This window comes from Emydura macquarii, unplaced genomic scaffold (assembly GCF_026122565.2).
Source record: "Emydura macquarii macquarii isolate MOO-44397 ecotype Brisbane River unplaced genomic scaffold, CSIRO-AGI_Emac_v2 contig_2768, whole genome shotgun sequence".
NCBI lineage: Eukaryota > Metazoa > Chordata > Testudines > Chelidae > Emydura > Emydura macquarii.
Window position 1 is genome coordinate 40,308,298 of NW_027132905.1, and position 26,829 is coordinate 40,335,126.

Consider the following 26,829-nt stretch of genomic DNA (forward strand, 5'->3'; position numbering starts at 1 on the left):
TTGTTCTATACCAGTATAGATACTATGTCATCATTCTTTTGTTAGTCAGACCCACAGCCAAGAGAACATAGCACAAAAAGGATTATGTTATTGTAATATATATTTTAATATATACTACTTGCTCTATTGCTGAGTGGCATTGAAAATTAAGGATTAGTCATTCACCTTACATAGGTGGTGTTCAATTCAGCCCCCCACTTCCTCCAGTATAAAAAATGTATCGGGTAGAGAATAGAAATACTATTTGTCCTGCTTCAAGATGAATCTCCTTTCTAGCACCCAGATCCTCAGGCATGGTTTACACCTATCTGTGTTAGGCAGAACATATCTGGCCTATGGCCTTTGGGTCTATGAAAAATGTCTGATCAGTCAGCAGATGCAGTGGTTGAATGGAAGAATGCTGCATGACCATGTGAGTGCACAAGGTTCAAAGCATGCTAACCCTTTGTGACCAGGTGTCAGGCTATGCTGATTTTGGGCCAACTCTGGTTCCATTTAAGACATTATCAAAATGCTCATTGACTTAAATGTAACCAAGATTTGGCCTGTTAACCAGAAATCATTGCTAGTTCCCAAATGGTAAATGGCAGTTCTTGAATTCAGAGGGTTAACACTTTTCTGCATTCATTCTTTATTCCACTCCCCTCTTAAGATTTTTAAGGTTATGAGGTCACTCTCCATCTGTGGTTTACTGAATCTTAACATTTGTTAAAAATAAGTACACTATAATGTTGGGAAATCTTTGTGGCAGGCAAACCATCTGTCTAAAGAGGAAGGGAAATCCTGCTTGTACAGGTTTATATCTGGAAAGCATATAGAAATCAGTGACCTGGGCCCACATGTGTCTAAAAGGATTAAGGAAGGAGGAGGAGCAGGAAGAGGAGGGAGCATCTTACAGTAACATGTGATGTGTCTATATTTCTTTTCTCCGTGTTTGACTAAAAGTCTAAATAAGCTTGTGAGAGTTCTTCTGTCTGTGACCTCCGATACACTTCTGTAATCTCATTTCTCCACCACCACAACAGGACTATAAAGTGATGATTAATGTGTTTGCCGATTTTGCAATTAAAAACCCTGGGCTAGTCTTGAACATGCTGATTCTATTAGATTAACAGGGAGTGCTGGAGATGTGGCACTAATTGTGATAAAAGGGGTCTTGGTGCTTCTCAAGCACATCCCCATTAACTCCGTTTAATGAGGCATCAATTTGGAATTAGAATCTCCCAATACAAATTTCTTCTCCACTTTCACTTATCCTGGTACTTTTATACCTAAGATACCCACTTTTTCTAATATTTCTGTCCTGAAAACAATGTATAATGTCTATGTAGTGAGTAAGAATTTATAATGATACATAATTTCCTGATATATCTTGGAGAAGTTTGAGTTAGCCTTCTGATAATGCCCTGCACCATGTCTTATAGTGATGGACTTGGGCTCACTTCCTTGTCCTGGTCTCTTGTTCCCTGAGATAGCAGGCATGTAGCACTATAGGTGGGGGAGTCAGGTATGAAGCTCTTCAGGTTACTCCAACAGTGACTGCTTAGGCCAGTGAATGATCAGTGAATCTCTGATGGGAGTCCATCCAGCCTTCCATAGCAAGAAGGATTAGGACTACAACTCAAGATCTTGAAATTGATGTTATAATATGGGTGAGATGAAGGATGATGTATACCAGTGTGTGACAAACACCATGGGGGACACATGAAGGAGCATATTAGTTAATGACAGTTGAAATTACTCATTTTGAAAGGAATCAAGATTTTTTTATTGATAAACAAAGTCCTCACTAATCTAGGACCAAGGTTCCTGCAGGACCATCTAGTAATCTATGTCCTGTCAAACCAAATGACAACATTGCCATAATTCTGAACTGGACCAAGAGGCAGGGCCTCGTGTGAAATGCTCTGTCCCTGATAATGGCCATCTGGCGTGTCTGTCTTATTATGGCTGTTTTCAGAAATTGAAGATTCTTTCTGCTTCAGTCATTTTAATAATCAGAATTTAACTTCCCCATTTGTATCTATCCTTCTGTACATAATTCCAGTTCAAGTCACTGAGAGCTGTAGGTGTCCAACACTTTTAAAAACTAGGCCTTGAGTGTTTAAATGTAGGCATGCAGAATTAGAGGCCACTTTTGAAAATTTGTCCTATTGTGACTTGGTGAAAGCCCCAGAAGAAGTTAGTTTAGTATTAGAATTCAATTGAATCCAGAAATTTCTAGCTTTCAGTGCTGTGACCACAATACCCCTCTCTTTGAATGGTCAATGAAAAGATTGTTGATACTTGTTGATGTGATTAGGTCTCTGTCTAGAGTCCTCCCTTCATATTCATTATACAATAGCATGTTGGAATATTTTGTTGATATGAAACCCTTTAGTTGTTTAGGTTTTGTTTAGTTGTTTTTTGTTTTTTTAATTTTCAGATTGGCTGCCCTGCATTTTGCTTCGAAGAAAAGTCTATCTCATACATATGGAAGATTGCCAAATACTCTAAACCCTATTTTGGTTAAATTACAGTACCCAGATTTTAGTAACAAAGCACATTGATTTTATATTCAAAAAGATTTTTATATTTAGTCTGTTAAGCTTTTGTAATTCCCACCCACAGCTTTAAACTGTAGAACATTTTTATGCTAATTGTTGCCAGTAGGGTATCTGCCATAGCCCCTTAGTAATTTAAACCCATTGAATCGGAATGCAGGTGCTGATAATTGCAGAACTGTTATTGTCTGACTGGCTGCAGCATATATGTTTCAAACAATTCCTTGCAAATTGGATTTGAGAACATTAAAAAAAATAACATAGTTAAAGATAACCTTATATTATATTTAAAAAACAAAAAATAACAAACTGGAATTGTATTCCAGAATTGTCTTTCTCATCAGCAAGACAGACAGTTTTGAGGATTTTGGCTTTAAAGCACTGATCAGTTTGACAGTTTCTAGGGGCTCGAAATAATTATGTAATTTAAAAAAAATATATGTATTGGTTCATTCCTATTACAAATGTACTGGAATTTCTAGTTGATAGTTTCTGGAAAATGAAATCATGTCTTGCACAGCAGCACAGTCTAGTGAATAAGTCAGGAGATCTGGGTTTTAGTCTTGGATCTGCTGCTGATCTTCTATGTGAAATGGGGAAAATCACTTCACTTCCCTGTGCTTCAGTTTTCCCAGGTCTAAAATGGGAATAATGATAATTACACTCCTCTTTAAAATACTTTGAGAACTTGGATCAGACCCTATAAGAACTAAGTATTATTTTTTATTAATTGTATCAGCATCTTCTACCTCAAGTTCAGGTGTGATTGTGACAGAATTTGTATTAAGAATTCATATTCTGGGGGGTTAATAAGCATTTTGTCCTGAAATCATAGTGTTCTGAGATTTAAGTCTGGGAAATATATTTTGTAAAATAATGTAATAATCTCTCATAAGTGATTTTAATTTTTTTAATAGATTGTTGACCTCTTGCACAATGAAATCCTTGTTTTCACAAAGTGCTTTACTGTGTGTGAAATTCACCTTTCAAAAAGATGAGATGGGTTCCCGATGCATTGGAGTCAATGTCTGGGGGAGATGGCAGCTGACTGTGGAGCAGGTGCACTGTTTTTTGATAAAAAATAAGGTCTTTGGGTCCTGTTGTCATTGAAAAAAGATTTCTTCTTTCTTTTAATTTTAGCAAAATATCAAAATTTTTAAATTCAAAATTTCCTTTGTGATTTTTTTATTCTCTCAGCACCATTTAAACAGGGCTTGGTCTCTACCTGAGGAGCTCGCAATCTAAGTAAAGGTACAATGAGCAGCAGGGAGCAAAGAGTTCAAGGTTCCAGGTGGGGATGTGCGGTGAGAGCCAGCTTGGACTGGGGACACTGTGTTCAAAAAGTGTTGCTACTGCTCTGCTACTTAGCTCTGGCTATTGAGGCTTCCACAGGAATCTGTGAGTGTCTAAGCTGCACCATCAAAAGACTTGGTACTGGTGGGCATGTTAGAGAGTGGGTGTATGGGAGTGGCGATAGAGTGCCTGGTTCCAGTGGGTTTGGGGTGAGGTAAGGGAGGGAAGTCTGGCTGCCTTTGCCCCACTGCAGCTGTTCTGCTGGATGCAGTTGCTGAAATTTCAGAAGACCGAGGGTTTCTAAAGCTCCACCTCTGGCATATTTGGGGCTGGTGGCCTTGTTTTTAAAAAAATTTATTTCACATGTTTGGAGGTGAAAGCTGCCATTTTTCAAGCACTTTATGAAAAACAAAATTTGGTGGCAGTGAAGTGGAATAGAACATTCTCGGCCCTAAATAAATGTTCACAAATCCATTGGACACAAGCTCCTATGCTAGGTCGTGCATAAGTGTGTGTGGCCCCTGTTCCAGTCAGTGGTCACTTTGGTCACTGGAAGATTTTGTTTGACTCTCCTTTTTCAATTCCTGTTGTGACATTTCAGAGAGTTGTCACAGCGCACCAAAGCCTTGTCCTCTCAGAAAGTTGTATCAAATTGGTGCAGTTCTGATGTGTGGATGTTTATTTCTATTTAAGAGTAGCTTATATCCATGTAGCTAAAGTTGATTCCTCATCATTTTAAATTAAATTGATGCACGTCACTCTTAAATCAGAGTAAGTTTGTCCACACATGGGGGTTACACTAATTTAACTAAATGGTTAGATAAATTTTAGATAAATTGGTACCACTTTCTCATGTATAAGACCTAAGTTCCAACTCCTTAAAATACTGTAAATCGTTCCTGATGTACATCCTTCTGGCTAAGAGAGTTCCAGTGCAGTCATGACAGCTATTCAGTCTTTGGACCTCATCCTGATCAGTACTGAACACCTGCAACTCTCACTGACTCAGCCTCTCAGGATCAGGCCCTTCTTGTCCTGTTTATTTCTACTGAGATTGTAGTTGTGTCAGTGGTAGATTTTTCCCCTCTAACCTTTGTTCATAGGTATTACAACACATACAGTGTGTTCAGTATGCTCCTTGCTCTGTTGCAAGACAATTCGGACTCAAAACCACGAATTAAGGATGGAGCAGCAGCTTTAGCTCTTAATTTCTTAGCTTTTGTCAAATTAAATTACAACCTTGCTTTGACATATCATGGGGTTTTTTGTTTGTTAATTGATATTGGTTTTGGAGAATTCAAATGGAACATAATTTTATAACTTAACGGTTGATTGAAATCTCTGTCTTCATTATTTCATATTTTTGAGCCAGCAACGAAAGCAAACTATTTGTTAAATCTGTTGCCTGTGTTTTACATTAGAGAATTTTGGGTTTTGCTATTGGAAATATGCAGTGTGTTTTCCTTATGGAAAATCTGGCAGCTTAGTTCCGTATGGCTCATTTTTATTATAGGCAATTTGAACACTGCTTTCTAACATCAACTGTATTTTTTAAGCGGTACCAAGAGATAAATTCACACTAATTAGAGTGTGTGTGTGTGTGAGAGAGAGAGAGGTGTATGTGTGTGTGTGTGAGAGAGAGAGAGAGAGAGAGATGTATTTTAATTAATAGAATTCCAGTTTGGCTATATCAACAGCTTCCCAGACAGGATTTATGATGAACAAAGTGAAACCAGTTAAAGCATTATTAGCAAAGTAGGCATGGTCCTAGCTAACTATACCAGTCTTGTGCAATTTATACCAGATGGAGCCATTTCAAATGAAAAAAACAGACAGTGATTAGCCACTAAAGATCTTTTGTGCCAGGTGCAAATTTTATTCTGGTGGCATCATACTAGATTGATGTAAACTGTTGTCTGGAAACTAAACTAGAAACAGACTTGTCATTTCTCAACTCTTACACTAACAAACTTGGTCACTAGGTATCAAACAATTATCTGTCCCAGAAGAAATCTATAGTTGAATTGTATTTGGGATCTTGCCATTTCAGAACATTGGCAATATATACAGTAAGTTTAAAAAAATTAATAGTTTAAACTTATTTGAATGTGTGTACTGTACATGTATTTTCCATTGTTTGACCCAAATGATATTCGCATTCCACATGTTAGCAACCAGGCATAGCTACAGACATTGTTTAACACTGGCTTCAACAGAATGTTTGTATTTAACATATATTACAGATCAGTGTGCAAAATACTAAATTACTCCTTGGCCATTGCTTTCAGTTTCTAATATGGTCTCCAGAGGCTTCCACTGGCACAGTTTTGCCATTGTCTTTAACACTTACAATGTTGTCTCCTTGGATTTCCACTGGCATGTTTTCCATTCAGTGCAATTGGAATAATCAAGTTATCTGACCCTGAAATTGAGGTGTGTAATGGAAACACTAGCTTAATCTAAACCCAAAGGCATAAAATAGGTATTACTGGCACCATTATACTATTCCATACGTAGCAACTGATTTGTTAGCAGAAGGCCTTTGAAATATGGCTAAAAGGGATGGAGAAGTTTTTGAAACTGTGATATGAGGGCCAAAGCTAGTATAGTCACTATTTATATTTCACTTTTGTTAAAAAATTGATTAGTGCCAAATGTTTAGCATACACCGGTAAGGAACAGAGTGCCCTCCCTACTACTAGAATGCTGCAAAAGTTCAGTTTTATTGTTCCACAGTTTTCTAGTGCTTTGCATATTCACGGAACATGCTGTATGGTGGAGTTCAGGGTCAGAGCTAAATTCCTGTGTTGAAAGCTGCTGGCAAAGATAGTGAATTTTAGGGGGGAAAGAAATTAAATAGAACATAATATCTTTCCCCCTACTCTATGACTGGCAGAGAACATACCCTAGAGAAAATGATGTCCATGTGTGAGTGATATGGATATATGTGTTTTGCCTCAGTGCTTGTATTGTCTCTATCAATCTGGACAGGGTCTCTTTTTCTTACCTGGCCTTGCCTGAAAGGTGCTGAGCCACACATACAAGGTGCTGATCATTCTTAACTTCCCTTCACTGCAATGGATATTCAGGGTACTCAACCATACAGATCAGGTCTCCACGGAGAAGACAATGTTAATCAGTTGTTCCCTTTAGGTTTTGGTATTCTGAAACATGATCTAAAAATGATTTTTAAACTTTGTATCTCATAGCAACAGTTTGTTCCATTTGCCGTAGTAAAATGGAACTGTGTACTGTTAAGTGCCATAAAATCCAATTTGCCTAGTTTTCTGAAAGCAGTGTGGGGGTGTCAGAAAACTGATGCCTATATTTGTTCATAGCATTGTACTTTCTTGATACGGTCCCAAAGCAGTACCTCTGATTCAGAGGTTGAGCCTGACTGTATACCTGAATTAAGAGGTTTACCAACAGAAATGTTTTCTTGTTGAATGTTCCATTTGCATCTCTGCCATATCAGAACTCTCTCTGTAAGACAAGTGCAAACCAGCAGCTTTCTGTTATGATAGTAGAAAAACATAAGTGCAAAATAATCTTGGAAAGAGAGAGTGCTGGTAACTCTGGGTTAGGTACAGTACAGAATGTACAGTTTTGTTTTTAAAAAACAACTCTTTAAAAGCAAAATATCTCTAAAGTAATAGAATATTCTGACAAATATGTGACAGATGTTAGTCACGTTGCTTAGTGCATTACTGCAAGGCGCTCAGACACTATGGTGATTATTGTGATATAAGAATCTATATAGAATATAATACAGGTTTTAGCAGGATGCACTTGAGAGTGCAGGTGGAACAAACAGTGCTCTTTCTTTCAGAATACCTTTAAAGAGTGCTGTGCAATGACGAAGCTTCTGTTTAGAAACAATGTACTCTGTGTTAAAGAATAGAAAAAAAGATCAACATTGCCTTCTGTCTTTTGCAATGCTACAGATTCCTGTTTTAACTGCTTTGAGCCAAAGATCTCCCCTGTGAGCCTGATTCTTGCAAAGTACTGAGCATTTCCTGCATGGTGCTGAGCATCCTCAAATGGATAGGCGTTGAAGGCACTTGGCATCTTTTAGGAGGAATTCAGTGCCCTGCAGGACTGGACCTGATATTAGTGTCTTTGACACATCAGTATATCCCAACTTCTGCTTCCAGAAATTCATCTGTACTCCAAGGGTGGGATTTGCAAAAGCACTGCAATGATTCAGAAGCACAGGGTACCAGTGGCTTTCAGTGGGACTAGTGCTCCTAAGTCATTTACATACTCTTGAAAATTTCACACCATGTTGTTTGCTTTGTAATGATGGAAAATATTGAAGCCTGGCATAAAAATAAATATTGTGTTTACCTCCTGTATACATTAGGCTAAAAACTGTATTGTAAGGAACAATCCTGCACTAAGTAGGAAGATGGACTAGAAAACTTCAGAATGTTTCCTTTCTCTTTCCAACATCTGTGTTGAAGTAAATGAAACAAGACGCTGAGATTCATTTAACAGATATTCTTGTGAAAAGAATTCTGTTAAACTCACATCATTTTACCATTCTATTTCATGTATAATGTAAAGAGAGGCAGCACTGAATTTGTTCTACTTCTTTTGTTTCTTGTGCACAGAATATGTGTACACACAAACCACACTTACATGTACAAATATGCACTTTTGTGGTATTACTTGTGTATTTTGCACATGCATTTACCTATTTGTACATGCATACCCATACTTTGCAGACATAACTTGAGTAACAGTGGTTGATAAGGGGCTCATAAATGTAATTTTTACAATTGCATATACCACTTTTCAGATGGCCTTACGTTGTAAATCACGGAGTACATGTGTTTAGAGGAGTGATCCACATTAATGTATGTTCTGACTTACGGGAAAATTATTACAGCAGGTGTACTGACTAACCTGTAGTATACAGTAGAGAATCTTTTTCCATGAGACTAATGTGACATTGAGGTGATCCTCTCTGTAACTAGAGTTGTTATAAAGCTTTATTACTTTATAATTTTTCTAAATCCTTCCTTGTTACTCAATTTGTCTTGTGTGCAACTTTTCTCTCCCTTTCCCTCCCACCCCGGCCAATCCCTTCTTTAATGAATGAAGTTTCTTGGTTAATTGAGTCTGGCATTAAAGACTAATGCAGTGTGTCTGGTCACCTTTAAATGAGACATTTCTATTACCACTAGGACCAATAACATTTTATTTAAAAATAAAAGTTCACTTAAATGAAGAAATTATTACGACATTTAGATTTTGCTATAAACAGCTAATAACTATTTATACCCTATTATTAGGTGTCACATCTGCAGTTTTACGATAACTGCCTTGTCGTCCTAAGTGAGGGTTGCTTATTGCTCATGATTCCTCTCCCTTCTCTCCCCCACACCTTATAGCTTGATGTCCTACACAGGTGATTAGTATGCTATAATTGAGTTGGTTGTAAAAAGATAATTAATTGACATCTCACTCCCAGAGAGGTCAAACTGTACTACTATCTTCTGTGGTCATTATGAACCCAGTCATTCTGCTGGCACTCACCCCCCTAAGGTGACAGGATGACCTTTATCTTGCTGATCAAGTCATAATTGTCATAATTAAAATAGACAAGAAGGGAGGATGTAAGGAGTAACTCGATGGTTTGGATGCTTTGGCTCCACTTTGCTTTGCTTAAGGATGTGAAACTAGGACTTGCAGATCTTAATAGGAAGTCTGTCTGTCTGTGGTGTTTCTAATGCATCCTTCATGGCAGTATCTCCTCTCTTGTTGATACTTGTTTTGTGTAGTGTTGTCAGCAATCTGGTATTACAGAAATATGAATAGAGGTGCCTATAAATAAACAAAGCCACAAGGTTTCTGAGGTGACCAACATGTAGAATCCTGCCAGGCAGTTTGAAATCATAAGCTTGAAGAACCTTTCTTTGACCAGTCAATTTTTCCGATATTGTTTCAATCACAGCTTCTCAAACATTTTTAGGGCATGGACTCCATTTTAATACACAAGTTGTCTAAATCAGTGGTTCTTAACCAGCGGTATGCATACCCCTAGGGGTACACAGAGGTCTTCCACAGGGTACATCCACTCATCTAGATATTTGCCTAGTTTTACAACAGGCTGCATGAAAAGCAGTAGCTAAGTCAGTACAAACTAAAATTTCATACAGACAGTGACTTGTTTATACTGCTCTATATACTATATCAGTGTTTCTCAACCTGAGGGTTGTGATTTATTTTATAATTATATGGTAAAAATATTAAAAAGTAAGCAAATTTTCAGTAATAGTTTGCTATGACACTTGTATTTTTTTATATCTGATTTTGTAAGTAAGTAGTTTTTAAGTGAGGTGAAACTTGGGGTTACGCACGACAAATCAACCTCCTGAAAGGGGCACAGTCGTCTGGAAACGCTGAGAACCACTGCTCTAAATGTTAGAGGTTCTGCAGCGGTTGAGGGGACTCTGGAACAAGTCAAGGAGAGGAATGCCACATCTTGAGAGTGATGTAAGAAGGGCCTAAGGAGGAAGGGGAAGTGGGAGGACTTAGTTATAGATGAGGAAGCAGTTGAAGTCACATAGCACCTAGGTAAGGCATAGTTATTTACTAGGGTTCGATGACTTAATAGGCCTTTTTTTTTTTTTTTTAAAGCTCTAACAGATATTGTACTTAGTTCTTTTAAAAGCACTTTCTCTCTGTGCCAACATTAATTAAATAATCCTCACATCCCTGGTGAGGCAAATCAGTACTATTACCCTGATTTAGAGATGGGGGAATTGAGGCACAGAGGTTGAAATGACTTGCCCAAGGTCACTCAGCGAGTCCTTGTCTCAGCCAGGATTAGAATTTAGGAGTTGCTGGCTCCTAGTTCTTGCCCACAGCGCAAGGCTGTGCCTCCTCAGCCCTTAATGCATGACTTACATACAGAAACATGAAATGCATAATGAAGGATAAATATTAGTTATTGGTAAACTTCATGAGGCTTGATTCAAACACGCATGCGGAAGTTTGGAGGTTTATACACATTTGGGCCTTCTCCACTTCCTTCCTGAAAGATCACTGGCACCCCTTCCACCCACATGATCCTTCACTATAAAAGGGGTGAGTTTGGTCTAGACCAGTTATTTTTTTTAAGCTTGTTTCCCTGTCCCTAGTAAATATTATAGCAGTTCTTGCATTAAAACGCAGTATTAAGGGTGCTTTTTTCAGCGTTAGATACTTTATTGAAAAATATATTGCACCACATTGTCAATAAAAAAAGACAGTCAAATTTGGTGGATACAGAGTCCTTATTGAAACTATTAGTGCATTAAGAAATTGAAATTATGCTGTAAGCAATATGGTTCCCATTCATTGCCCAGAATATAAATACTGCTACTACAGCAAAAGCTAATGGAGAGAAAGATGTTAGTTAAAGAATGTCCTTGCAGAAGTAAAGCCTTAACTTTTTATACTGTCATATAATGATAAAATTAAGGCACCACAGAGATAACTACATCACTTGCAATTAAAAGGCACCTTGTTTTAACATTTTCTTCCTAGGATAAAGGATTATAGCTACAAAATAATTGCTCTTTTTCCCTTCTCCCAGAAAAGTTGAGCCAAATTCTGATTTTTCAGCTTTGTTCAGGAAAGAAGATAAATGCAACCTTATTCTACTCCACCCTACACACAGAATACCCCTACTCATGCAAATTATTCCTTCCAGGATGAGAAGTAAGATGTGAGGGCACCCCCCCCCCTCCCCCCCCCCCCACACTCCTAGACACCATGCCCCTCCAGGATTCTACCCACTGAAGACTCCCAGAGCAATCTGTCTGCTGGTTTCAGGGGACAGTGGCAATAGTCAGAACAGGGGTGGGACACTCCTGCCCTGTTCTCTTTTCTAGCTATTGCTTTTCTTGCCTTCACGGAAGTATAAATGACTACAGTACAGTTCAGCTCTTTTTTGTTTGAGGAGGAGAACTGCTCTATACTTCATGGTTATATGCTTTAAAAGACAGTGACCATAATTTCCACACCTGAGTGCCTACAATTAGACTTTTAAATCCATATTTACGTACCTAAATATGTGTCCTTATTTTCCAATTTGAAATCCCATTGCAATGAATTGGATCTTGTGAATGCTCAAATCCTTTAGAAATCAGAACACTTTTATTTAGGTGCCCAAATATAAATTTAGGAACTTAACTTTAATCACTCAGCTTTGGACATTTAGGCCAATGTGTCTGCTTCTCTCACATAAATTTTCCATCAGTTTAACTTCATTGACTTTGATGCAGTTAAACTGCAGAATTGCACTAGTGCAAGATTAGAATCGGACCTAATCTGTTGAATAAAGGTAGAAAAGGAGAAGCTTTCATCAAATATCTTTGATTTTTTTTAAAATGTAAATTGTTTAGAAGTTACTTGTGGGGGGAGAGGGGAACTATACAAGTGTGTGCGTGTGTGTAAAAATATTTAGAATACATAGGAAATGCATCAGGAATTCTTGCACACATTAAAAATTAACATATGACATAGATATGTTATCCATGGAAATGTTAACTTTTGTAGTGCTACCTTGGATAAAATACGATCAGAGATAATTTAATTCCTATTTTTCCATGTCTCAGGTCAGCTTATGAATGGTAACCATTGCCATGCCAGTATAGTGAATTCAACACATACGCTTTGTTGACTTTTTTATTTTAGCGCAAAAGTGAAGCATTTAATTTCTGGACTTTTTCTTTTTTATTTTTCTGCATGTTGATGCTCTGACCAACTATGTTATTCCTTTCCTAGTCAGTTACTGTGAAGGTTGCCATTCTAGAAGGCAGCCATACAGACTAAGTTGATCATTATTTTACATACAGCTTAAGAGAGATGCTAAACTAGGTAACCAGGCATCACCTATTGTGAAAACATTAAACAGTTAACTACCTATCATTTACAGCCATTAACAAAGTAAGGTAAAAAACTAACGGAAAAACAGGGTTACTTACCAGTAACTCTTGTTCTTCGAGATGTGTTGCTCATATCCATTCCATTATAGGTGTGCGCGCGCCCCGTGCACAGATTCCTGGAACTTTTTTCCCTTAGCAGCCCCGCAGGGTCGGCTCAGGCGCCCCCTGGAGTGCCGCGCTCATGGCGCAGTATATAGGGCGCTGCCAACCCTGCGGGCCCTCAGTCCCTTCTTTCTGCCGACTCCGACAGCGGGAACGGAGGGTGGGTGTGGAATGGATATGAGCAACACATCTCGAAGAACAACAGTTACTGGTAAGTAATCCTGTTTTCTCTCTCCGAGTGATTGCTCATATCCATTCCATTATAGGTGATTAAATAGTCATACCTTGGAGGTGGGTAGGAGTCAGTGTTGAGCCGCCCTCACCAGCACGGCTCTGCCGAAGCCCGCGTCCTCTCTCGCCTGTTGTACGATGGCGTAGTGGGACGTGAAGGTGTGGACCGATGACCAGGTCGCTGCTCTGCAGATGTCCTGCAGGGGCACTCTTCCCAGGAAGGCTGCAGATGAGGCCTGGGCTCTGGTTGAGTGTGCTGTCACAGCTCCTGGAAGCAGCACCTTCGCCCGCTCGTAACAGGTCCTGATACAGGCGGTGATCCAGGTAGAGATGCGCTGGGTAGAGACAGGTGAGCCCTTCATCCAGTCCGCCACTGCCACGAACAGTTGTATTGACTTCCGGAATGGCCTGGTCCGCTCGATGTAGTAGGCCAGGGCTCATCTGACATCCAGGGAGTGCCATCTCCGCTCCTCCTCCGAACCGTGCAGTTTAGGAAAAAACACGGGGAGGAAGATATCCTGGTTACAATGAAACTAAGACACCACCTTAGGCAGGAAAGCCGGGTGGGGTCTCAGTTGGACCTTATCTTTGTAGAAGACCGTGTAGGGGGGCTCCGAGGTCAAAGCAAGTCCAGTTCCCCACTTCTGGAAGATTGAATCTACCACCTCCTGGTGCAGTGACCAATTGTGGCAGGGTAAGAACGACCTGCTGAGGCGGTCCGCCACATCATTCCTGACCCCGGGGAGGTGAGAGGCAGAGACATGGAAGTCGTGCCTCACAGCAAATTCCCACAGTTGCGTAGCCTCCTGGAATAAAGCCAAGGAGCATGCTCCCCCCTGCCTGTTCATATAGAACATGGCCGCTGTATTGTCCGTGAGGACATGAATCATCTTGCCCTTCAGGAACCTGAGGAAGACCTTGCAGGCCAGGCGGACTGCCCTCAGCTCCTTGACATTGATATGGAGGGCTCTTTCGTCCAGTGACCAGAGCCCCCGGGTGCTCAAGTCTTGGCTGATGTGGACCCCCCCATCCCACATCTGAGGCATCTGTTATGAGAGTCACTGAAGGAGCCAAGTCTCTGAAGGGAACACCCTTCAGAACCTCCCTCGGGTTCCTCCACCAGTCTAGGGAGGACAGTACCTGGGTGGGAACTGTGACCACCCTGTTCAACGAATGTCTGGCTGGTACATACACTGAGGCCAACCACCCTTGAAGAGGCCTGAGTTTGAGGCGAGTCAGCCTTACTACATATGTGCATGCCGTCATGTGTCCCAACAGCTGCAGGCAGTGCCTGGCTGTCATCGTGGGGGACCTGTGCAATTCGGTAATTATGGCGGCCATGATCTCGAACCGAGGCTGTGGGAGAAAGGCTCTGGCCTGGGTGGCATCTAGGGTGGCCCCTATGAAATCTATGTGCTGCACCGGGGTGAGCGTGGACTTCTGCTCGTTGATGAGCAGCCCCAGTCTGGTGCATGTCGCGCAGGTGAGTGTTAGGCTGTTCCTCACATGAGCCCTGGACCTGCCCCGGATCAGCCAGTCGTCCAGGTATGGGAAGATCTGGACTCCTTTGCGGCGGAGATAGGCTGCTACCACGGCCCTACACTTCGTAAAGACCCTGGGGGCTGACGAAAGGCCAAATGGGAGGGCCGAGAATTGATAGTGGGAGCCCGCTACCACGAACCTGAGGAACCTTCTTTGACCGGGGAAGATAGAGATATGGAAATGCGCATCTTTGAGGTCGAGGGCAGCATACCAGTCTCCTGGATCTAGGGTGAGAATGATGGAGGCTAGGGAAACCATGTGAAACCTGATGCGTCTGATGAATCTGTTCAGACGACAGAGGTCTAATATGGGCCTCAGACCCCCCTTGGCCTTGGGGATTAGGAAGTATCGTGAATAAAATCTCCTCCCCCGTTCCTGTGGAGGAACTTCTTCGACCGCTCTGAGTGAGAGGAGAGAGTTGACCTCCTGTACGAGCAATTGCTCGTGAGCGGGGTCCCTGAAGAGGGACTGAATAGGGGGAGAGTCTGGGGGGAAGGCCGTAAGCTGAAGGGCATAGCCCCTGAGGACTACGCTGAAGACCCAACGGTCCAAGGTGATAGTTTCCATTTCGGCATAATAGGGCCGAAGCCTGTGGGTAAAGGGCCGAGAGAGATCCAGGGGCAATGAAGAAGTGCCACCCTCGTGCGCACCGTCAAAACCGTTTATTCCCATTGTTGCCCTTGCTTGGGCCTTGCTGGGGCCCTGCTGAGGACCCCTGACGGTCACGGCGATTGGGCGCCCTGAAGCGATCCCGACCCCTCCTGGGTTGAGCGGGTCTGGGGCCTGGCTTGGGAGGCGGCGGTGGTTGCCTCTGGGCCTGAGGTCGAGATTGACATCTCATGGCCTGTGGGGTGTAGAGCCCTAGGGACCTAAGGGTGGCCCGGGAATCTTTTAGGGCATGGAGCTTCTCATCTGTCTTTTGAGAGAAGAGTCCTTCCCCTTCAAACGGGAGGTCCTGTATTGCTTGCTGAACCTCCTGGGATAATCCTGAAGATTGCAGCCAGGAGCAGCGGCGCATGACGATGGCCAAAGCCATCACTCTGCTGGCGGCATCCGCTGCATCGCTGGCTGATTGTAATGCTGCGTTTGCCACTGCCGTCCCTTCCTGGGTCACAGTGGCAAAGTCTGCGGCCTGATCTGATGGCAGCCCCGACTGGAACCTTTGTAGTGAGGACCACAAGTTGAGGTTGTACCTCCCCAGGAGTGCCTGGTGGTTGGCGACACATAGCCGCAGTGGCGTAAACCTTACGGCCAAAAAGGTCCAGCCTCTTGCTGTCCTTATCTTTTGGGGTGCTGCCCTGGCCACCCTGTCAGTCGCGCTGGTTGACAGCATCAACAACCAGTGTACCCGAGGCAGGGTGGGTATACAAGAAGTCAAACTCCTCCTTGGGGACATAGTATTTCCTCTGCACGGCCTTGGAGGTAGGAGCCACGGAAGAGGGGGTCTACCAGAGGGCCTTAGTGAGTTTCATAACCCTCTCGTGCACCGGGAGGGCAACACGCAATGGCCCCGCGAAGCCAGATGACCCAAAGAGAGGGTCTTCCTCCTCGGACATCTCTTTGAGGTCCATGTTGAGGTTGTCCGCCACCCGCTTTAGCAGGTCCTGGTAGGCCCTGAAATCAAAGAGGGGGGCCTTACGGTCCTTAGTTGCCGCCTCATCTGGGGAGGAGGAGGAAGACTGCGGGAGGGGCCCCGTGGAGGGACCCTCCTTGGGGTCTGAACCCTCATCAGAGGGGTGACCCTGGTCCGGTTGGGCCGGAGGCGGGAGTGCTGGCTGGGCCATCAAAGAGTGAATGGACGCAGTGCCCTGGCCCATCTGGGTACCCCACGGCCCCCAGTACGGCCACTGCCAGGAGCCTTGGGGCCACGCCATTGCCTGCATCGGTGCTTGCAGAGGCTGGCATATTTGGGATCCTGAGCCGCTAGACTGTCGTTTGCGGCCCCAGGTTGCTGAACGGCCCCTAGATGACAATGAGGAGCGCCGGTGCCAACGTCTCTGATGTCGTCAGGGGGACGAGCTGCTGGAGGAGTGGGATGTAGAACTCCCCCTGCGCCTTGATCTTTTCCGGTGACGTTTCCCACCTCGGGAGTGGGAGTGGTGCCACCTATGTCTCTTCGAGATGGAGCGAGAGTGTAGCCTACTCCGCGGTACCGAGGCAGGCGGTGCCGGAAGTGGCGGTGCCGGGGCAGGCGGTGCCGAGGCAAGCGGTGCCGAGGCAGGCGGTGCAGCGACCTTCGCCCGCGTCGGAGACGGTGACCATTCCAGGCTATGCACCGGAGTTGGGGATCAGGCATCGGAACCGGAGCTATGATCCCTGCGCGAGGCAGAACTGGATCGGCGCCGCCTGGCACGTTTGCCTCTCGACCACCCTCGGTGCCGCGGTGTCGAGGAGCTCAACAACTCAGAGTCTGAGCTAGGAGGGGAGCCTGCACTCTCGACCCTCCTTGACCGTCTGGGGGGAGTTCTCGACTCCTGTCTCCTCCACCCACCGGGGCAACCCATCGCAGGTTCACCCCGAGACGCTGGTCCCGGAACCCTTGGCCAAGTGGGGGATGGAGGCGTGGGCAGGCCCATGAGGGCGTGTGCAGCTGCAAAAGCCTCTGGTGTCGACGGCTCTTGCAGAGGCGCTCCCCCACCCCGAGGAGTCGGGGGAGGCTCCCTGCGAGGAGATGCCGATGCCGCAGTAACCTCCACGGCATGTGGCTGGGGCATCTCCTGTGTTGCTCTCTGCTGTACCAGTCGCAGGGAGGAGTCCATATGTGCGGCCTCGGGCCGCTTCTTCTTCTTCGGCACCACTGGCTTCGGTGCCGGTGTCAGTGCCGTTGGGGTGCTCCGCACCGAGGAGATGCTCAGTGCCACCGGTGATCTCGATTGCTCAGAGTCCGGCCGGAGTGCGGACTCCATCAGGATAGCCTTCAGCTGGGCATCCCGCTCTTTTTGGGTGTGTGGCTTGAAGGCTTTGCAGATTTTACATTTCTCTCGTCTGTGCTGCTCTCCGAGGCATCGGAGGCAGCAGTCGTGAGGATCACTCATGGAGAAAACTTTAGCACACATGGTGCAGGCTTTGAAGCCAGTGGAGCCAGACATGGCTCTAATGTAGCCCCGAAGGGCACTTGTTTACTATCTACTAAGGAGTTGTAAAATATCACAATCAACTAAACAAAGAAAAGCACTAAAATGCTAAGGGAGGCTACTTGCGATATGCAAGAGGCACACGTTCCAGCAACCGTCACAGGCGGAAAGAAGGAACTGAGGGCCCGCGGGGTCGGCAGCGCCCTATATACCACGCCATGAGTGTGGCACTCCAGGGAGCGCCTGAGTCGACCCTGTGGGGCTGCTAAGGGAAAAGAGTTCTGGGAATCTGTGCATGGGGCGCACACACACCTATAATGGAATGGATATGAGCAATCACTCGAAGAGAGAATAATTGTTAGGGGCAGACATAGTTTTCATGTAGAGCTCCATGCTGCAAGGTGCTCAGCAACTCCTGGAGGTACTGTTGAAATCACTTGGAGCTGAGGGCCCTCAGTGCCTTGCAAAATTGAATCTGTACTGTGTAACTACTGTGATCTTCTTGGGTAAATATACTGTAACATGTATGGTTTGCATATGACCACTTGTCTTTCCCTTTCGTCCTATTTCTAGCCCGGTGTTTCTTTTCTGCCAAGTGGTGGATGTTTTTTCCTATAGCAGCCTTAGTAGAGACAAATCTATAGCACCACCAAATTCCTCACAGAAATACTTTTCCAGAAGCTACAATTAAATAGATTGAATTCTTCACATACTGTGTATACTGAGGAAGGTGCACCCCTTCGCTATAGTTTGCACATTGTAGTCATGCAGTTAGTGTTGGAATGTGTAAGGTGTATATTTGTCTGAAAGTCAGCGTTATCTAATAGTTAGATCAGGAGACTAGGGAACAGGAGGCTGGATTCTCTGGTCTGCTAAATCCACTTTGCACTGCATCAGTCAAGATGGCCAGCAGAGACAACCCCCCACATAGGGAACTCTCTGCTGGTGGAAATGGCTCCACCATCCTTCAGCTGTCCTTCCTCAGTCACCAGTGTAATGGGAAGAAGATGGTATTATAAAGGTGGGGCACGGCATAACGGAACAGACCTCCACTACTCCGTCCTCCACTGGCATGGGGCCAGAGGGTCCTTATGCCAGTTGTATAAATTACAGCTGCTCCCATGCTACTCTAAGATATGTGGGGACCATGTGGTTAAGTTAGGGGGACAACCAGTTCCTTGACAGCCTCTTCTTCGCTATACCCGAGCAGAGCTCATGTAGGATGGAGAGTTTGACCCTTGATTTCTATATCCAGCTATACCGCGGAGTAGTTGCATGACCTTACTCTAGTCACGTAACTCCTCTGTATGTCAGTTTATGTCTGTAAGTGGGGTCTAATAATATTTATCTGTTTTTCAGGGGTGTTGTGGGGCTTAATTAAGGTTTGGAAAGTGTTTTAACATCCTTGGATATATTTATTTATTTGCTGCTGTCGCTCTTCATAAAGGGAGTATAAATACAATTCCAGATTAGCTTTTTGCAAATGTTTGGCTTGTTTTTATTATGCAGAAAACACTTGCTGTTTCTGAGTATAACTACTAGGTTAAGCAAACAAATCACTTTCCAATAGACTGGCCCTACTATATCTATTTCAGCCAATTCCAAATGAGGTAGGCAGTGCCATAAATCAGCAATGTAAAACATCTTCTCTCTTGATCTCTATAAGTTACAGATGGTCACAAAGAGGATTTCCCCCTCCCCTCAAATATAAAGACACATCTGCTGAGTGAATTACTAGACCTCAATATGGTATTAAATGTATAGATACCAATAAACCAAAGTCTGATACTTTTCTTGGCACTTACATGAAAGGCAAACAGTTGCATATTTCACAGTACATTTAATTCCTACAATATCTACAGTATATTACTTTTCAAAAAATATAACAGGACTTAATTCTATCTCTCTTACTTATTTTAAGTAATGATGACATTACTTGTGAAGTAAAGTATTGCTCAACATGAGTAAGAGTGGCAGAATCAGGCACATAGGGAAGTGTTAGCAACTATCAGTTAATATTCTCAGCATTTTGTTGCTGGTTTCTTAATTGTGTTTCCTTTGTCACTTTTCAGGATTTGAAGATGACAGTCCCCATCCTTCAGCCAGTCAGAGAGTGGAGCGTGGCTGTGTTGTTTTCAGAAACATCATGCTTGCACCTCCTCCAGCTAATTATCAACCATTCATGCTTTTGGATGAACTTAACAAAGTAAGAAGACTTCATTATAAAACATTTTTAATTTGTCCCAAGCAAACTGGGCACTTTATCTATCAGCTGTCTGAATTCCTTCCATAAATCAATACTGCTAATTCATCCTTGCAAAACCATTGGGTAATTATACAAGCCCAAACACCAGATCTGCACTTCCATTGTGATATTGATGGGGAAAAAATAATTGCTTTGCCCTCACATAAAAAAAAAAAAAAAACTGGCCACGAGCAAGTCAAATTTGGTATGGCATGAGTAATTAATGTTCATTGTTAGCTAGGGTTTCACTTCCCGGCAACTTTGTCCTTCCAGGAGCCCCTGTTAATCAGTTGCACAAGAAGAGGGCAACCAGGAGTTATTCTGAGACCTGCAGAAATCTGATGCCCCACAACATTTTTCTGGTATAAACAAACAAGCAATTAGTAATGATTTATTCCAAAATACAGGGAGAGATTGATTCTGCACATTATTTCCAATGACATCTTCCAGATGGCGAACATAATCGCCTACATGCTGAACAAGAGATAACATGAGACCATTATGGTGACCCACTGTTTGCTCTCATTTTAAAAAAATGACTTGCAAATCCCCTCAAAAGCCCATATAACTTTCTGTAAAATCCTACTGTAACTATTGCCTACTTGTTCTTTTGGAAAAAGGAAATTGCACATGATCTCATTGTTGGTGTGAAATTCATGCAGGTTACTACAAAATTAAAAATACATACAGCTTTGCATGTTTAAAGCCTGGGCAAAGACACTTGTCTTTGTAGGTGTTCATGTGCGATCTTGGCTCAGGCAGCAGCTGTAGAGCCAAAATAAAGAATCCATAGCATTGACAGGATATTAATGATGTAAAATTGTGGACTATGGTTGAGGAGGATAGTCTTGTGAATAAAATGCTTAACTGAGTCTCAGGAAATCTGGATTCAGTTTCATCTCTGCCAGGGACAGTGGTAAATCTCTTTCTCTCTCCCTTTGTCTGTCTTGCCCATTTAGGTTGTACGCTCTTCAGGGCAAGAGCTACCTTTTACAATGGGACATTGATCTCAGCCAGGACCTCTAGGCACTGCCGTGATAGAAATAATAATAATAATAATTAATAATGAATAACCAGACATGAACCTGGAAGATCACTCTTCCATGTAGAAAACTAGAGTAGAAAACAGATCAAATATAGCATTTTTTCAATGCAAACAGTATTTTGTATGAATAGGTAACTATCAAAATAATAAATTTGACTGATTAAAAAGCTATCTTTAGATTACATTTGAGCCATACAAAGATTTAATGCTGACAGTTCCTGAAATGTAATTGGCTGTAAAATGGACTTAAATAATAGTAATGTTCATTTGCTCACTATAATGCTTGTGACAATAAAAAATACAAGATAACATCTCTCCTGTCACAAGTACTAGAATTAAAACAGAACAAATATCTGACTCGGGTAATGCTCCTGATCATAATTTCCCAGGCTTTGCAATATATCAGTGCACAATGGGACCAAAACAATGTATCAGAAATTTAAAAAAAAAAGACGTGAAACTGATCAACTTTTCACCCTTGCCAATTTCAGTGTTACCTACTGCAGTACAAATAGGCTATGTAACACAGCACAGTGTGAATGTGGAAAAATATTTGAAACAATGGTTAATTTTCTTAAGACTTCCAAAAATAATTTGAAAATAATTCCTCCTAGTCTACTGATAATTTAAAACTATCAGCCCAATCAAATACCCAGGGCAAAATTATTTGATCAGCCATAATGACTTTAATGGAGAAACTGAAAGAAAGACCTTAATTTAAAAAAGTGAAATGACATCTGTGGGGTTGCACACAGAGATAGCATTTGGCTGCTATGATTTATAAGATACCTTTAAAAGATGGTAGGACATGATGACTTGAAGCTAAAGAAAGAAAAGTTCTGGGAAAGATTCTTAATAGTTAGGACTGTTGTGGCCAGGACTACACCAAAGGAGGTGAATGAGGCTCCATTGCTGCAAACAGTCATATCAGTGAGACAAAACATTAGTGGGAATGAAGTAGGCAGCATCCTACAAAATGCAGGAAGAGATAAGAGGTCAGACTAGATGATCCAAATTGTCTTAGATTCTTAAAAATACAGAGCTATATAAACTGTCATATCCCTTGCTAGCATTTGGCTAAGAGAAATGTAAGGGATGTTGATTTTATAGGAGTGAGGGCCAAATTTTGCTTACAGGAATAAATATGTGATATGAAAGTATGTCAAAATTTGGAGCATATATGCAAATCAAAAGCCACCAAATCCAAGTGATGATGATTTTGCATTAGTAGTTAATTACAGTTATGAACGCAGAGGAAAACATTAGCACATCATAAATTACAACTCCATTTTTGGCAGTTCCCTTGAGCAGTGCAGAAATATATTTTCCTTTTTCTGCTGTAGAAAGGAGGCAAAAAGCCAAGTGTAAGGATATCTGCTGAGAAAGCTGAGAAGATGACAGTCTCACAGGAGAAAATTGTAGACAGCAGGTATGTGTGAATCAATATTCCTTCTGCTCAGCTGGAAGATGCTTTCCTCTTAAAGAAGTGCTACCTTCCTGCAGCAAGCAAATGCTAACAGGTACCTCTATGTTGTGAAATGGCCCTGTTTTCTCACTGCCATAATTATCATATAATATTGCCTTTCACACTTTACATCAATACATTTCTAGTGTCTTTATAATTTACTTTGGACATATACACTTGTATAAGAGTGATTTGGATCTGACCATTAACTGAATCACACGTATAACAGAGGAATCTGCACAGGAAGTGCGTGTATATGTTTGTTTTAACTTCAGATCTGTTTTTAGAATCAAGTCTTTTAAGCTTTTCTCCTTGAAATGTCATAAATAAAGAAGGATTAGACCATGCTTCTAAAATTGCTCTTATATTTACCAGTCCAGACATAAAATCTATGTTGTCCACTTTTTATCATGGTGATGATTAGAAATGGGGGCAAATGATTTAGGATGGGAAACAAATCTGTATTAAAAAAAAAAAGTCTCCTTGGACTATATGTCAAGTAAAGTTTTGCAGGGCTGATTTGGACAGCGGTGATCATGCAGAGATAATATTTTTCTCATGGCTCATGAGGTGAATTGGGGAAAGGTACTCTTTCAAGCTCTATGTTCTCGTCATGTCAAAATAAAACTCCAAACTGAGATTCTGCTTATGCAGATCTTCCTAACTTGATTGTCATTCTTCTGCCTTACTTGCTTTGATCAGCAATGAAATAGTTACAAAAATTGATGTTTAATTTGTCAGCTTTGTAAGAAAAGGGGCACTTCATACCTTTCTCCGTCAGAGCTATTGGTTCAGACAGAAATCAGTGCATTCATTTACACTTTTTTCACAATTTCAAGGTTATCTTTATAACCATGAGGGCTAGAAAGATTTTATTTTAACTGAAAATCTAGATTCTGGAGCAAATTTTCTGTAGCAAGGGATGGGCAAATGGTAGATTCACTGGCTAGGGAATCACACAGTACATGTAATCCTGATGTTAGCTGATCACTGTCATAACAAAAATAACTGTGTTGCCATAAGGAAAAATCAACAAAGCTACATCAGTGTATTAGAGGAAAAGGTGAGGAAATGAAGCAATCTCATTGACTCCCAGTCATGTGGTTACCCCACTGCACTGGTTTCATCACTGCACAGTTTTAATATATATACAGTATCCAAAAGTAACTTTTGAAATAGTTTTTCCAATTTTATGTGATAGAAACATCCATAACAACATTCAAGCTACCTACAATTTCAATGCCCCGTTGTGCTGACTCTGTAGATGGTTTAGAGAAAAAGCTGTTGATCAGGAGGACACAGCAGCAAATGAACAACAGATACAAGGGATGAATTTTAAGCATCAGACCGAAATTTAATAAATTAACCCTGGATAGGGGCACTGTTTGCCCACCCCTACGCCTGCATACCAGGCATTTAATGGGGTCCAGTGTATTGTGATTACAGGGTCCCACCATGTATAACTTGGTGAAGATCCTCCTCAACCTACCCCTAGGCCTCAACTTATTTCTGAAACCTCACCACTAAGGCTACCAATGGATGACCTCAGTCCACGAAGACTTCAGATTTCCCCTTCTCCTACAGGCTGAAGGTCCACCACCGAAATCCCAGGTCTCTGTTAGCTCTAGGTCCAGGAGATGGCCTTGTTAGCCTTTATCCACACTGGATACCAGCCACAAGTTGTGACGAGTTTAACTGTCTTACCTTTCCTAATATTAAACTTTCAAGACCTATTCCTTTCAATCCAACTGGGCCTCCATGAGGCTGCAGGAAAGTTGAAAAAACCCACTGAATTTAGGCAAGTTTGGTTTAACAGAAAAAATTCCTTTCTAATCCCAAAACAGGTGATTAATCAGACCCATAGCATCCTGAAAAACAGCTCCTATGTGACAACTAAGTGGAGGGAGGACAGGGCAGCTAAAGATCCAACAGGTCCTTGAAAAGCCCAAGCAGAGTTTAAATATAAATTTATCTTGTGCCTGCCTGATGGGCAGACACACTAGCCAGTCAGCCATCCTTGTCCCCCTAGCCTAACCAATACACCCTTGCCTCCCCAGCTTCAGGGCACTGTGTCTCATTTCTGCTTGTCCAGCCAATAACCTCTCACATGGGGGTGGGCACTTGTTATAGAAGACCCAATATTTAGTCCCAAAAAGCACTTTTTTCTCTCATCGGAGCTGAGATTTAATGATTGTAAAACAGGCCTTTAATCAGAAAAAAAACAAACCTTCCCCGCTCCCCCCGAGAAATACCAATTTTTCTGCCAAGTAACTGTCACACAGACAAACCAATAGGAAAAATGAATTATCTCTTCTCAGAATGCCCCAGTCTGTGTTCTGCCCCATTGGTCTTCTTCCCCTCTGACGAGCTTGGAACTGTTTTGAATTTTAGGGCTGAAAGCCCAGGAATGTCAGAAAAATCATAAAAGACAAAAGGGTGAAAGTGTCAGTCTTAATATGTGTTTGCTCAGGCAGGCATTGTGGGATCCTATTTCTGTTTGTGCCACTCATAGCTGGCAGCCTTCTGTTTATTATAATTGTATTTTTCTTTCCCATTCTGACTCTGGAAGACATTCTCTAGACAAGCTATGAAGAGCTTTGGAGAGTTTAGCTACTTTAATCTTTTGTGTGTTTTTGTTTAGATGTAAAGTGGAGATCTCAGCCTATGTTTTTCAGACATAAATGTAACCTTTATCGGTACATTAAAGAGGAAACGCTCTTACGCTCTTGGTGCTGAGAGTATAGCCATTCTCTATAGTATACTATGCATTATCAATAGGTAATGTAGAGATTGTTAAAAGTTGAAAATGTGATAGAATTTCTATAACTGAAATTCTGGCTCTTAACAAAGAACACATGAGACCTGCATCCTTCTTAGATCAAGGTGATCCATACCAGTACAATTGAATTCTGGCATCATATCAGCTTTTGGCTCAGTGTACATTGCTATGTGTAAATTGCTTCAGATATTTGTTGAAATCTAGAGACTCTAGTAGAAATTGCTTCCATGAAATAATGTCTTCTTCAGAATACAAAGCCATAGGTATGTTCCTTGTTGCTTAGATGTGTAATAAGAAAGAAATTTAGTTATTATTTCTGGCTTTTGCATACCATTAAGCCTCTATAAATCGCTTTTTTGAAAGAAGTACCAGGATATTACCTTTGTCACATGTGCAAGCAAAAGCAATTTTATGGATAATTTATTGTCTTTTGGAGATATTCATTTAAAAGAAAAAATGCAGTATGCTCTGGACTTTATTTTTCCTTCAGCAGCCTCACATTACAGATGTTCTTACCCAGCTGACCAACTGTAAAAACAATATTTAAATACCATGACTTCTTACACAGAAATAATGACACAATAATTTCAGTATAGCGAATCAAACTTTCCTCTGAGTTCCTCTGAAAATGTAACAGATCAAGAATCTGGTTTCTTAGTGCCATCTAATCTTGCAGCCATGAAGGCAAACAATAAGCCTTTTCCATATTCTGTTCATGGATATGACTGTGTAGATGCTTTGGTATGCAACAACAGCAAATTAAACTGCAACAGAAACAGCAAATATTAGGAGAAAATGAAAACTCCTGACTCAGAGGAGCTGGGCAATGACAGACTCCTCATTATAGATCTTTTCATATGGAGAAGAATGACTGATAAATGAGGTTGCTGTGACATAAAGAGGGTGAGCACACAGTTGGACATTCATGCAGAAATTATGCTCTCTGTACAAAACAAATAGAAGAATAGGAGATATCTAATTTGCATCTCTTCTTACCAACAAACTGATTAAGGAGACATCCTCTGGAGCAGATGGTAAAGTTGTCATCTGCAACACTAAGATATCATGTGCACCTTTTTCTACTGTTTTGGTTGTGATGGAGGTGACATTAGCTATAAACTTCCTGTTAGTTGCTAGTCATTTACTATCTCTTTACGGGTTTATTATTGATATACATGTAGTTCTTTAAAATCTTGACATTAGGAAAATCTGCCATTGCGCAGAATCCTCCTACCTTTTTCTATTACTGAGTAATAGCAAAGCATAAAATAAGTAATTCATAGAACCCAGTCTTGCTTTTTCCGCTCATGCTAGTAACTCTTAATCATATGAACAGCTCCATTGAATTCAGTATCACTAAGAGTTGCAGGATTAGCCTCTTTATGATTTGCAAAGGCCTCTAGATATTGAACAAAATGCTTCTTCATGACCTGTCAAACTGGTTGAAGAGGACAATCTTGGAGTGCACAAAGCAATGCAGCATGGGCAACAAAAGCTATCAGAGGCTGGGAGAGACTTCCATATGAAGACATATTGAAAAGACTGGGGGATTGTTTTGTTTAGAGAGGCTA

At 41.9% G+C, this 26,829-nt stretch overlaps 1 protein-coding gene across 4 annotated transcripts in view; it reads left to right on the forward strand.

Annotated features, from left to right (window-relative positions):
- Positions 1-26,829, forward strand: part of MORN1 (MORN repeat containing 1) — a 123,062-nt gene that overhangs the window by 48,279 nt on the left and 47,954 nt on the right. For 3 of the 4 annotated variants that reach the window (XM_067566745.1, XM_067566746.1, XM_067566747.1), the window contains exons 11-12: positions 19,797-19,930; positions 22,358-22,443. In XM_067566745.1, the coding sequence (XP_067422846.1) occupies positions 19,797-19,930; positions 22,358-22,443 (220 nt within the window). The remainder of the gene's footprint in view (positions 1-19,796; positions 19,931-22,357; positions 22,444-26,829) is intronic. The other variant, XM_067566748.1, reaches the window with a different exon arrangement.